Source organism: Somniosus microcephalus, chromosome 8 (assembly GCF_052327205.1).
Source record: "Somniosus microcephalus isolate GS21.2 chromosome 8, FLI_Smic_1.0, whole genome shotgun sequence".
NCBI classification, from domain to species: Eukaryota; Metazoa; Chordata; class Chondrichthyes; order Squaliformes; family Somniosidae; genus Somniosus; species Somniosus microcephalus.
Genome location: NC_140994.1, coordinates 80,138,242 through 80,151,226, shown reverse-complemented (window position 1 = coordinate 80,151,226; position 12,985 = coordinate 80,138,242). Strand labels below are relative to the sequence as shown.

The window sequence follows — 12,985 nt, the reverse complement described above, 5'->3', positions numbered from 1 at the left end:
CTGGCAAGGCCAGCATTTATTGCCCTTGTGAAGGTGGTGGTGAGCCACCTTCTTGAACCGCTGCAGTCCGTGTGGTGAAGGTACTCCCGCAGTGCTGTTAGGGAGGGAGTTCCAGGATTTTGATGATGAAGGATCGGCGATATACTTCCAAGTCAGGAAGGTGTGTGACTTGAAGGGGAACTTGGAGGTGGTGGTGTTCCCATGCGCCTGCTGCCCTTGTCCTAGGTGGAAGAGGTCGCGAGTTTGGGACTAATGATTAATTAAAATTGCATAATGAGGAAATGTCACAAACAGATCAATGTTTTCATGGCATAACAACAGAAAACACTGGAAAAACTCAGCAGGCCAGGCAGCATCCGTGGAGAGAGAAACAGAGTTAACGTCAGAACTGGAAAGAAGCAGGAAATGGAGCAGATTTAAAAGCAAGTTTAGGGGCTGGGAAATGAGGAGGGGATGAAAGAACAAAAGGGAAGGTCTGAGGTAGGATGGAAGGCAGGAGAAGTAAAGAGGCATTAAGAGATACTCAAGGCAAGAGGAGATGGTAATGTGACAGGTTAAGAAACAAAGGATGGCTCTAGATGAAGTGTGAATTGCGCTGGCAGAATGAAAGACAGCTGCCATGTGGGAGGGAGAGAGAAAAAAAAAAGCACAAACAAAAAGTGTGGATAAAAAATATAAATGTGATAGGGGCCGAGGTTATGCTCTGAAATTGTTGAACTCTATGTTGATTCCAGAGGGCCTAAAGTGCCTAATCAAAAGATGAGGTGTTGTTCCTCGAGCTTTCGCTGAGCTTCCGTGGAACAATGCAAGAGGCCGGCGAGGTCCGAGTGAGAATGGAGCAGTGAATTAAAGTGACAGGTGACCGGAAGCTCAGGGTCCCCCTTACGGACTGAACAGAGGTGTTCCGCAAAGCGGTCACCCAATCTGCGTTTGGTCTCCCCAATGTAGAGGAGACCGCATCGTGAGCAGTGAACACAGTATACTAGATTGCAAGAAGTACAAGTAAATCGCTGTTTCACCTGGAAGGGGTGTTTGGGGCCCTGGACAGTGGGAAGGGGGGGAGGTATAAGGGCATGTGTTGCATCTCCTGCGCTTGCACGGGAAGGTGTCGGGCGAAGGGGAAGGGGTGCTCGGGGTGATAGAGGAGTGGACTAGGGTGTCGCGGAGGGAGCGGCTGTTTTAATGGCGTCTGTTGTATATTCACACTTAAAATCATCCTACTTTTGCAGAATTAGTATCAATACAAGTTTAACAATTAGATTATATATCGTAATTTTACCATCATCTACAGGAGGTAGTGCCACTAAGAATAGACGTATGGGATGCTATGCAAAACTAACAAACCGAGAGTTTTAAAAATCCCATCAAAATGAAGAACAAGGAAGGACCCCATGTAACTGTGCTCATAATGGCCCTCTCCAGAAATCTATTGACACATTCACTGTATCCCTTCACTTGATTATTTTAGGTCATTTGTGAAGTATCACATCCCCTATTGAAGCGCCAGTTTTTATTTTCCATTGGTCTTGAACATTTCTGAAAGTTAATCTCTTTAAATCCTCTCCAACACAGGGAGCCAAGTGCAGTTTCGCATTCCTGCCAAGAAAAAGTAAATTAAAACACCTTGAATATCTGATTTTAATCACTTTTAAGAACTAAGCTGTACATGACGACGCAACGCCGTTTGAACGATTTACTGGCTACAAAAATGAGAGAGAGAGAAAAACCTGTTAGGAAAGTGTGTCAGTGGACACTTTGTGGAACCCTGTGATGGAGGGCTACTTCTGAATGGGAATGCCTAAAAACTACACTTGTGATATTACTGCAGGAGACAGGCACCATTAATATTTACACAAATCTGTGATTCATGCTCACTGTTTAAAGTGAATGTTTGAGGAAAACGCACACTGTTTCTGGACTGTTGCAGCTTGTGAGAAGTCTTTGCTTTTTCACAATTGGAAATGTCCTTTAACGTAAAAGAACATTTAAATTAGCAGCCGCTTTTTGGAATCGCCTTTTGCTCATATTTCACTATTCATACATTTACCTGAAGAGGCCTTTGGCACTGAAAACATTATTAGCGAATTACTGCAGCTGGAACATCATGAGACTCTTGTGGCGGTTTATTAAATGTGTCAAATCAAATCTTTCCTAATAAAACCTGGAGTGAAATCAGGAAGCACTTTTTCCATACAAAAGGTAGTGTAAATCTGGACCTCGCTTCCCAAAAAGCTGTGGACTATTGGAGTTTTGAAGACTTGAGATCGGTTGTTTCTTGTTGGGTAAGGGTACCAAGGGATACGGAGCAAAGGCGGGTAAATGGAGTTGAGGTGCAGATCGGCCATGATCGAATTGAATGGCGGAGCAAGCTCAAGGGGCTGATAGATCGCCTCCTGTTCCTATGATCATTTGAAACAAAATACTAAATCAAATCAGCCACCCTTTGCTACCAGTACAAACAATCCTTTTTAAAGAATTGAGAGATGAATTTGTACAGAAAACTCAAAATGTTACATGGTGCTTGTTAAAGTAATAAATCCACAACTACATTTCTAAAATCACCATTTTTAACACTTTGGCAAATAGCCACAGTTTATGGAATTCAAAGGTTTAGAACTCTGCTTTCAGCTGGATTGCCAAATATGTAAGTCCTCCCAGCCTTCTGTGATCAAATGATGCAAGATGCTTAATGTTATCTCTTAGCCTCATCTGGTTTATAAAAGGGCATCACTTTGTGGTGATGAAATTCAGTGAATGTTTTGAAGCTTTAATAAGGGTAGCAGTAGATGGCATCATTTTTCTAAACCACACTGTGACATTAAAGATCTGTTTTTCAATTGTGTGGCTCAGACAAGCCACAATATGCTGTAAGCATGATCTAAGCAAGGTTTCTTTTTAACTGACGAGATATCTGAAATACTTAAACTCAGCATTTAATGGCAGTGAGATCAATTTGTTTGACAATTTTATTAATCAGGATTTTTTTTTTAAGAATTAAAAGTATAGACTTGCTGTAGTGTGCTGAATACATGAGAGATAGCCAGGCTGTTTGGGGTCCTGATTTTAAAGTAGCAATGTTGAGGAAAGATCACATCAGTAAAATTGTAAACTGCTGATTTGTGCTTGGAGGCAGGATTCAAATAGCTATCAAATCAGTCACCCTTTGCTACCAGTACAAACAATCCTTTTTAAAGGATTGAGAGATGAATTTGTACAGAAAACTCAACATGTTACATGGTGCTTTTCAGGCCCAAAAAGCACCTTCATTCATTGACGTTCACTGGACCCAAGTAAGACCGAGAAAGAAAGCCTTGTATTTATTTGCACACTTCACAACCTCAGGATATCGCAAAATGCTTTACAGCCAATTAAATACGTCTGATGTGTAGTCATTGTTGTAATGTAGGAAACGTGGCAGCCAATTTGCGCACAGCAAGCTTCCCACAAACAGCAATGTGATAATGACGAGATTCTATCTATCTTATATCTATATATATAAAAGAGCTCTTCTGTCTGTCCTGATGTCTGTCCCGATGTCTGTCTGTCTGTTCTCTTTACGTTTGAAAGTTACAGAGCGTACCGACGCGCGCGTCGCCTCAAAAGAAAGCTTGCGATTCCGGACCGGTCATAGGTGTATTTACGTTTCGGCCGCACAAAAATCCCGCCCGCGGTATCCGAAAAACGTTCAGCCTTCCGCTCATTAGCATCTCATTAGCGACCGTGTGACGTCGAGGTCGACCAATCAGACGGCGGGTTCCTTCCTACAGTTGAGTGTCGAGTGACTCGACGATTGACCAATCCTACGCTTCGGTGACCTGACCGGTCGACCAATCGGTGCGTGTGTGGGCGGGCCTTATCCTTCTGAACCGAGGTGAGTGGCCGCCATCTTGATTTTTCACGATTTTTTTCCCCACACTTTCAGTGTGTTAGGGAAGTAAGGTAAATATTTGAATTATGTGTTAGGGAATTAATTAACAATTTATGAGTTTTATATTGTGTTTAGCAACCCCCCCCCTCCTCCTCACCCTCGCGCGGGGGGACTCGGGGCCTGAAGCTCAAAAAATTTCTCTCTCTCTCTCTCTCTCTCTCTCTTTCTTCCCTCTCTCTCTCCTTCTCTTCCCTCTCTCTCCTTCTCCTCTTCCCTCTCTCCTCTTCCCTCTCTCTCCTTCTCCTCTTCCCTCTCTGTCTCTCTACTTCCCCCTCTCAGGTTTCACGGTGTCGCGGACGGAGCGCGGGCGGGCCGCCCGAAGTTTCCCGCTCGCTAACGGCCGCCAAGCCGCCCTTGCCTGCTCCCCGCGGGCCGCCTCGCGCCGCCCGCACTGACCGCGCATGCGCCGCCCGCCCGCAGCGGCCGTCCATCAGCCGCGCGATACGCGGGGGACCTCACCTCCGCTCCGGTCCGTCCCGGCCTCAGAACCCGACCGCGCCTTAAGCGCTAGGCCCCGCACAGCCGCTATCGCAACGGCACCGGACCTCAGGCGCTAGGCAGGGGGAGGGGCCGGAGAGAGGGACAGAGGGGAGTGGGGGAGTGGGCGAGGGGAGGAGGGGAGGGAGAGGAGGAGGGGAGGGAGAGGAGGGGAGGGAGAGAGGGGAGGGGAGGGAGGGATAGGACAGGGAGAGGACATGACAGGGAGAGGGGGGACACACAGGGGCAGGGAGACCAAGCGCCCCAAAATTGCCCTCTCAGATTGGCAACCAGTAACTAGTGGTGTTCCGCAGGGGTCAGTGCTGGGTCCCCAACTCTTTACAATCTATATTAACGATTTGGAGGAGGGGACCGAGTGTAACATATCAAAGTTTGCAGATGATACAAAGATGGGACGGAAAGTAGTGAGTGAGGAGGACATAAAAAACCTGCAAAGGGACATAGACAGGCTAAGTAAGTGGGCAGAGATTTGGCAGATGGAATACAATACTGGAAAGTGTGAGGTTATGCACTTCGGCAGGAAAAATCATAGAGCAAGTTATTATCTTAATGGCAAGAAACTGGAAAGTACTGTAGTACAAAGGGATCTGGGGGTCCTGGTGCACGAAACTCAAAAAGTTAGTATGCAGGTGCAGCAAGTGATCAAGAAGGCCAATGGAATGTTGGCTTTTATTGCTAGGGGGTTGGAATATAAAAACAGGGAGGTATTGCTGCAGTTGTACAAGGTATTGGTGAGGCCGCACCTGGAATACTGCATACAGTTTTGGTGTCCATACTTAAGAAAAGACATACTTGCTCTCGAGTCAGTACAAAGAAGGTTCACTCGGTTAATCCCGGGGATGAGGGGGTGGTCATATGAGAAGAGGTTGAGTAGATTGGGACTCTACTCATTGGAGTTCAGAAGAATGAGAGGCGATCTTATTGAAACATATAAGATTGTGAAGGGGCTTGATCGGGTGGATGCGGTGAGGATGTTCCCAATGATGGGTGAAACTAGAACTAGGGGGCATAATCTTAAAATAAGGGGTTGCTCATTCAAAACTGAGATGAGGAGAAACTTCTTCACTCAGAGGGTGGTAGGTTTGTGGAATTTGCTGCCCCAGAAAGCTGTGGAAGCTACATCATTAAATAAATTTAAAACAGAAATAGATAGTTTCCTAGAAGTAAAGGGAATTAAGGGTTACGGGGAGCGGGCAGGAAATTGGACATGAGTCTGGGTTCGGAATGGTCATGGCCCTGTTGGTAGTGGAGTGGGCCCAGGGGCCGTGTAGCCTGGTTCTGCTCCTACTGTGTTCTAATTCTGTTAGATTTCAGGAGATGGTTTTATTCCTGTTCCTGGCTGGGGTGGAGATCGCCTTTACAGAAGGTAAGTACTGTAGAAAATATAGGGACAGAGTGATCTCCTGGAAGAATTTCGATCGCCTAGATGGGTCGGAGAGGAATTTCCCAGATTTTTTTCTCCCAAATTGGCCATTGGGTCTTTTATCTGGTTTTTCGCCTCTCCCGGGAGATCACATGGGTTTGGGTGGATGGAGAGTGATAGAAGATTTGAGGTTAGGATCAGATCAGCCATGATCTTATTGAATGGCGGAGCAGGCTCGAGGGGCCGATTGGCCTACTGCTCCTATTTCTTATGTTCTTATGCAACGCGGGGCTCCCCAGCTAGTATATATATATATAAAAGGATCGATCTGTCTGTCTGTCCTTCTGTCTGTCCGGCTATACACGCTAAAGTTATAGAGCGTACCTACACGTGCGTTACATCAAAAGAAAGCTTACGATTCCGGAACGGTCATAAGCATATTTATGTTTCGGCGAGACAAAAATTGCGCCCGCGGTATCCAAAAAACGTTCAAAATTCCGCTCATTATCCGCTCATTAGCATAGAGTGACATTAAGGTTGACCAATCGTACGGTCGACCGACCTGGCAGTCGACCAATCGCTGCGTGGCGGGGGCGGGTTCCTCGCGTGTGCGGGCGGGCCCTCCTAGAGTCGAGTGACAGGACGATTGACCAATCCTATGCTTCAGTGACATGATGGTCGACCAATCGGTGCGTGTGTGGGCGGGCCTTATCGTTCTGAAATGAGGTGAGTGGCCGCCATCTTGATTCCAAACTGTTCATTTCTTTTTCCCACTTTCTGTGTGTTTCTTTTCAAATCTACATTTCCAGCAAAAAAAAAGTTGCTTTTAAAACACACACTGTTTTTAAAAAAAGTTAATTAATTTGTAAATCTTTTCTCTAACTTCTATAATTTTCCTACCTTTCACCGTTTTTCCAGGCCGCGAAGCCTGGGCCTCTGTTGCCCAGCCATGCCCAAGCTAGGCACCTCCCGTCGCGATCAGCAAAAGGCCTGCGATCGCCGCCATCTTTGTGAAGGCTGGAGGGGGCGGGCTTGAGCCGAGCGTCGCCACCGCCGCCATCTTAATAAAGGTGGGCGGGGCGGGAGTCAGCGCGCGCGTCAACTTCCGCCCGGAGCGCGAATTGACTCCGGCCGGGCCTCACGCGGTAGGTTGCGCGGCGGCGTGTCTCTCTCTGGTCTTGAAGCCGGCTCGGGGAGGGACGGGACTCGGGAGAGCGGGGCTCGGGGGGGCGGGGCTCGGGAGAGCGGGATTGCGGGGCTCGGGAGGCCGGTGCTCGGCAGGGCGGGGCTCGGCAGGGCGGGGCTCAGGAGGGCGGGGCTCGGGCTGAGCCATGTCAGTACGTGGGGTGGCGCGGAGCTCTGCGGCGCCATCACCGGCAGAGGGGAAAGGGTCTGCTAGCTCCCCTCCTTCCCCCCTCCCTTTCTCTCCCCCTCCCTCCATCCCCCCCCCCCGACATCCCCCTCCCCCCACATCCCCCTCCCCCCCCCACATCCCCCACATCCCCCTCCCCTCCCCTTCCCCCTCCCCCCTCCCCCCAGTCGCTCGCTCGCTCTCTTCCCCCCCCCCAGTCGCTCGCTCGCTCTCTTTCCCCCCCCCAGTCGCTCGCTCTCTCTCTTCCCCCCCAGTCGCTCGCTCTCTCTCTTCCCCCCCAGTCGCTCGCTCTCTCTCTTTCCCCCCCCCAGTCGCTCGCTCTCTCTCTTCCCCCCCAGTCGCTCGCTCTCTCTCTTCCCCCCCAGTCGCTCGCTCTCTCTCTTCCCCCCCAGTCGCTCGCTCTCTCTCTTCCCCCCCAGTCGCTCGCTCGCTCTCTTCCCCCCCAGTCGCTCGCTCGCTCTCTTCCCCCCCCAGTCGCTCGCTCGCTCTCTTTTTCCCCCCCCCCAGTCGCTCGCTCTCTCTTCCCCCCCCCAGTCGCTCTCTCTCTCTTCCCCCAGTCGCTCTCTCTCTTCCCCCAGTCGCTCTCTCTTCCCCCCCCAGTCGCTCGCGCTCTCTCTCTTCCCCCCCCCCAGTCGCTCTCTCTCTCTTCCCCCCAGTTGCGCTCTTGCTCTCTTCCCCCCAGTCGCGCTCTCTCTCTCTTCCCCCCCCAGTCGCTCTCTCTCTCTTTTCCCCCCCCCAGTCGCTCTCTCTCTCTCTTCCCCCCCCCAGTCGCTCTCTCTCTTCCCCCAGTCGCTCTCTCTTCCCCCCCCCCCCCCAGTCGCTCGCTCTCTCTCTCTTCTCCCCCCCAGTCGCGCTCTCTCTCTCTTCCCCCCCAGTTGCGCTCTCTCTCTCTCTTCCCCCCCCCAGTCGCACGCACGCTCTCTCTCTTCCCCCCCAGTCGCACGCGCTCTCTCTCTTCCCCCCCCAGTCGCACGCGCTCTCTCTCTTCCCCCCAGTCGCACGCGCTCTCTCTCTTCCCCCCCAGTCGCACGCGCTCTCTCTCTTCCAACAACAACATGCCCTCGAAAAAGCCGCGGCACCGCTGGGCACTCCAGCTAGTCTATCTATCTATCTGTATCTATATATATAAATTGGTCGATCTGTCATTCTGTCTGTCTGTCATTCTGTCTGTCATCGCGTGTGCGTCTGGCGGGCTATGCGCTCGAAAGTTACAGGGCGTACCTACGCGCGCGTTACCTCCAAAGAAAGCTTACGCTTCCGAGACGGTTTTAAACGTATTTACGTTTCGGCCGGGCTAAAATCGCGCCCGCGGTATCCCAAAAACCTTCAACATTCCGCTCATTAGCATCTCATTAGCGACAGAGTGACCTCGGTCGACCAATCGTACGGCGGCTTGCTGCCGCATGCGGCCGGGCCCTCCTACGGTCGAGTGACGGGACGATTGACCAATCCTACGCTTTGGTGACCTGACGGTCGACCAATCGGTGCGTGTGTGGGCGGGCCTTATCGTTCTGAACCAAGGTGAGCCGCCGCCATCTTGCTTCCGTTCTTTTTCCTGCTTTCTGCGTCTTTCTTTTCAAATATACATTTCCAGCAAAATAAAATTGAATTTATTAAATTGTTTTAAAATAAATCACTCATTTGTAAATATTTTATCTAACCTGAACATTCTATTTCCTACCTTTCCCCGTTTTTTTCTTAGGCCTGAAAGCCTGGGCCTTTCTTGCCCAGCCAGGCCCGAGCTAGGTAACTGGGCTGCTGCTAAGCTCCTCACTCCACCCCGGTGTCACGTTACCCGGGGCAACGGCGTCAGCCACGAGGGTCAGGGTACGCGCGCAGCAGGAGCAGGTGAGACTCTGTTCCGCGCTCGGGTTACCCCGGCAACGGGAGTGCGGGCCGGCTGGGGGCTTGGAGAGCGGGGCTCTTGGGAGTGCGGGGCGGGCTCGAAGAGCGGGGCTCTCGGGAGTGCGGGGCGGCGCGGCAGGGTTACCCCGGCAACCGGGGTGGCCGTCTCTCAGCCTCAAGCCCTCCCTTCCTCACTCCCCCCCTTCCCCTCCCTTCCCCCCCTCCCCCTCCCCCTCCCTTCCCCCCTCTTCCCCTTCCCCCCGCCCTCCCTTCCCCCCGCCCACCCTTTCCCCCCCCCCCCTTCTCGAGACTAGACCTTCATTCTTTAGTTAATAAAAGCCTGGTTGTTACTCGCTTAACCTCAGTCTTTGAGTAATTGATGACGCATCACCCTCGAAAAAGCCTCGGCACCGCCGGGCACTTCAGCTAGTGTGTATATATATATAAAAGGATCGATCTGTCTGTCTGTCCTTCCGTCTGTCTGTCCGGCTATACACTCTAAAGTTATAGAGCGTACCTACACGTGCGTTACGTCAAAAGAAAGCTTACGATTCCAAAACGGTCATAAGCGTATTTACGTTTCGGCGAAACAAAAATTGTGCCCGCGGTATCCAAAAAACATTCAAAATTCCGCTCATTATCCGCTCATTAGCATCGAGTGATGCGCAGGTCTACCAATCGTCCGGTCGAGCAAACCGACGGTCGACCAATCGCTGCGTCGCGGGGGCACCCTCCTAGAGTCGAGTGACAGGACGATTGACTAATCCTACGCTGCGGTGACATGACGGTTGACCAATCGGTGCATGTGTGGGCGGGCCTTATCGTTCTGAACCGAGGTGAGTGGCCGCCATCTTGATTCCAAACTGTTCATTTCTTTTTCCCACTTTCTGCGTGTTTCTTTTCAAATCTACATTTGCAGCAAAAAAAAAGTTGCTTTTAAAACACATTGTTTTTTAAAAAAGTTAATTAATTTGTAAATCTTTTCTCTAACCTCTATAATTTTCCTACATTTCACCGTTTTTCCAGGCCCGGGGCCGAGGCTTCTCCAACTGCCAGCAGCGCAACTCCAATCCCAGGCTCCCGGCCTAGACAGGGACCAACACTGGCAGAGGGGAAGAGGGTGTGCTGCCTCAGCTCCATTCCCGGGGTCGGTAGGTGGAGAGGCTTCATAAGCAACTGGGGTACGTTACAAGCCCCGAATAATAATCTGAAGATCCTGTGTTTGCAGCTGAGGGAATTTCTTCTGCTGACAGCCCCAGGTTAACGGCAGCCACCTTTGCCAAGGATGGCGAAACGTTTCAGTGCGACGCCATTTTGATTCAGTGTGTAACAGAGTGCATGCACGGCCATCTTAGTACAGGAACATAGAGTGGGTGGGGCTTCAGTGCTCCCAATCGGGTCCTGGTGACCGGGACAGACAATCCACTGTGTGGGCGGGGCCTAATCTTTCCAACTGAAAAGCAAGCGGCGGCCATTGTTTGTGATACAACACACTGACAGGTGAGGACCCCTTTTTTAATAAAAAGATTGGTGAGGTTGTGAAGTGTATGTTATAGAAAGAGTTAACAAAAATGTTTTATAAGTACTTTAAGTTTCATGTTTCAAGGTATAAAAGGTAGGCTGGGCCATGTCAGTGCAGGGGGCCGAGGCCTAGGCATCTCCAACGGCCAGCAGCGCAACTCCAGTCCCAGGCTTCCGGCCCAGACAGGGACCAACACTAGCAGAGGGGAGAGGGTCTGCTGGCTCCCCCCCTCCCTCTCCCCCCTCGATCTCCCCCCTCGCCTCTCCCCCCCTCCCCCTCCCTCTCCCCCCTCCCTTCCCCCCCACCGTCCCACCTCCCCATCTCTCCCCCACCCCCCCTTCCCCCCTCCCTTCCCCCCCCCCACCGTCCCACCTCCCCATCTCTCAACCACCCCCCTTCCCCTTCCCCGACCCCCCTTTCCCTTCCACCCACCCCTTTCTCCCCCACCCCCCCTTCTCCCTCCCCCACCGCCCCTTCTCCCCCCCCCGCCCCCCCACCTCCCCCGCCCCGCCCCCCTTCTCCCCCGCCCCGCCCCCTCTTCTCCCCCGCCCCGCCCCCTCTTCTCCCCCCACCCCGCCCCCCCTTCACCGCCCCCGCCCCCTCTTCTCCCCTGCCCTGCCCCCCCTTCTCCCCCGCCCTTCGCCGCCCCGCCCCCCCCTTCGCCGCCCCGCCCCCCCTTCTCCGCCCCGCCCTTCGCCGCCCCCGCCCCCCCCTTCGCCGCCCCGCCCCCCCTTCGCCGCCCCGCCCCCCCTTCTCCGCCCCGCCCCCCCTTCGCCGCCCCCGCCCCCCCTTCTCCCCCGCCCCGCCCCCCCTTCTCCCCCGCCCCCCCTTCTCCCCCGCCCCGCCCCCCCTTTCTACCCCCGCCCCGCCCTTCTCGCCCCCCTCCCCTCTCGCTCTTCCCCCCCCCCGCCGCGCGCGCTCTGTTCCCCCCCGCCGCGCGCGCTCTGTTCCTCCCCGCCGCGCGCGCTCTGTTCCTCCCCGCCGCGCGCGCGCTCTTGTTCCCCCCCGCCGCGCGCGCTCTGCTGCCCCCCGCCGCGCGCGCTCTGCTGCCCCCCCGCCGCGCGCGCTCTGTTCCCCCCCGCCGCGCGCGCTCTGTTCCCCCCGCCGCGCGCGCTCTGTTCCCCCCCGCCGCGCGCGCTCTGTTCCACCCCGCCGCGCGCGCTCTGTTGCCCCCCCCCCCGCCGCGCGCGCTCTGTTGCCCCCCGCCGCGCGCGCTCTGTTGCCCCCCGCCGCGCGCGCGCTCTGTTGCCCCCCGCCGCGCGCGCTCTGTTGCCCCCCGCCGCGCGCGCTCTGTTGCCCCCCCGCCGCGCGCGCTCTGTTGCCCCCCGCCGCGCGCTCTGTTTGCCCCCCGCCGCGCGCGCTCTGTTGCCCCCCGCCGCCGCGCTCTGTTGCCCCCCCGGCCCCGCCGCGCGCGCTCTGTTGCCCCCCCGCCGCGCGCGCTCTGTTGCCCCCCCGCCGCGCGCGCTCTGTTGCCCCCCCGCCGCGCGCGCTCTGTTGCCCCCCGCCGCGCGCGCTCTGTTGCCCCCCCGCCGCGCGCGCTCTGTTGCCCCCCGCCGCGCGCGCTCTGTTGCCCCCCCGCCGCGCGCGCTCTGTTGCCCCCCGCCGCGCGCGCTCTGTTGCCCCCCCCGCCGCGCGCGCTCTGTTGCCCCCCGCCGCGCGCGCTCTGTTGCCCCCCGCCGCGCGCGCTCTGTTGCCCCCCCGCCGCGCGCGCTCTGTTGCCCCCGCCGCGCGCGCTCTGTTGCCCCCCGCCGCGCGCGCTCTGTTGCCCCCCGCCGCGCGCGCTCTGTTGCCCCCCCCGCCGCGCGCGCATCTGTTGCCCCCCGCCGCGCGCGCTCTGTTGCCCCCCCGCCGCGCGCGCTCTGTTGCCCCCCGCCGCGCGCGCTCTGTTGCCCCCCGCCGCGCGCGCTCTGTTGCCCCCCCGCCGCGCGCGCTCTGTTGCCCCCCGCCGCGCAGTGCCCCCCGCCGCGCGCGCTCTGTTGCCCCCCGCCGCGCGCGCTCTGTTGCCCCCCGCCGCGCGCGCTCTGTTGCCCCCCGCCGCGCGCGCTCTGTTGCCCCCCGCCGCGCGCGCTCTGTTGCCCCCCGGCCGCCGCGCGCGCTCTGTTGCCCCCCGCCGCGCGCGCTCTGTTGCCCCCCGCCGCGCGCGCTCTGTTGCCCCCCCGCCGCGCGCGCTCTGTTGCCCCCCGCCGCGCGCGCTCTGTTGCCCCCCGCCGCGCGCGCTCTGTTGCCCCCCCCGCCGCCCCGCGCGCGCTCTGTTGCCCCCCCGCCGCGCGCGCTCTGTTGCCCCCCGCCGCGCGCGCTCTGTTGCCCCCGCCGCGCGCGCTCTGTTGCCCCCCGCCGCGCGCGCCTCTGTTGCCCCCCCGCCGCGCGCGCTCTGTTGCCCCCCCGCCCGCGCGCGCTCTGTTGCCCCCCGCCGCGCGCGCTCTGTTGCCCCCCGCCGCGCGCGCTCTGGTTTGCCCC

General features: G+C 56.2%; 1 protein-coding gene across 1 annotated transcript in view; it reads left to right on the top strand.

The window, feature by feature from the left end:
- LOC147113665 (uncharacterized) overlaps positions 1 to 8,973 on the top strand; it is a 126,765-nt gene extending 117,792 nt beyond the window's left edge. The window contains exon 8 of the mRNA XM_085994913.1: positions 8,864 to 8,973. Within this exon, the coding sequence (XP_085851039.1) occupies positions 8,864 to 8,869 (6 nt within the window). The 3' untranslated portion in view covers positions 8,870 to 8,973. The remainder of the gene's footprint in view (positions 1 to 8,863) is intronic.
- Positions 8,974 to 12,985: the final 4,012 nt, after the last annotated feature.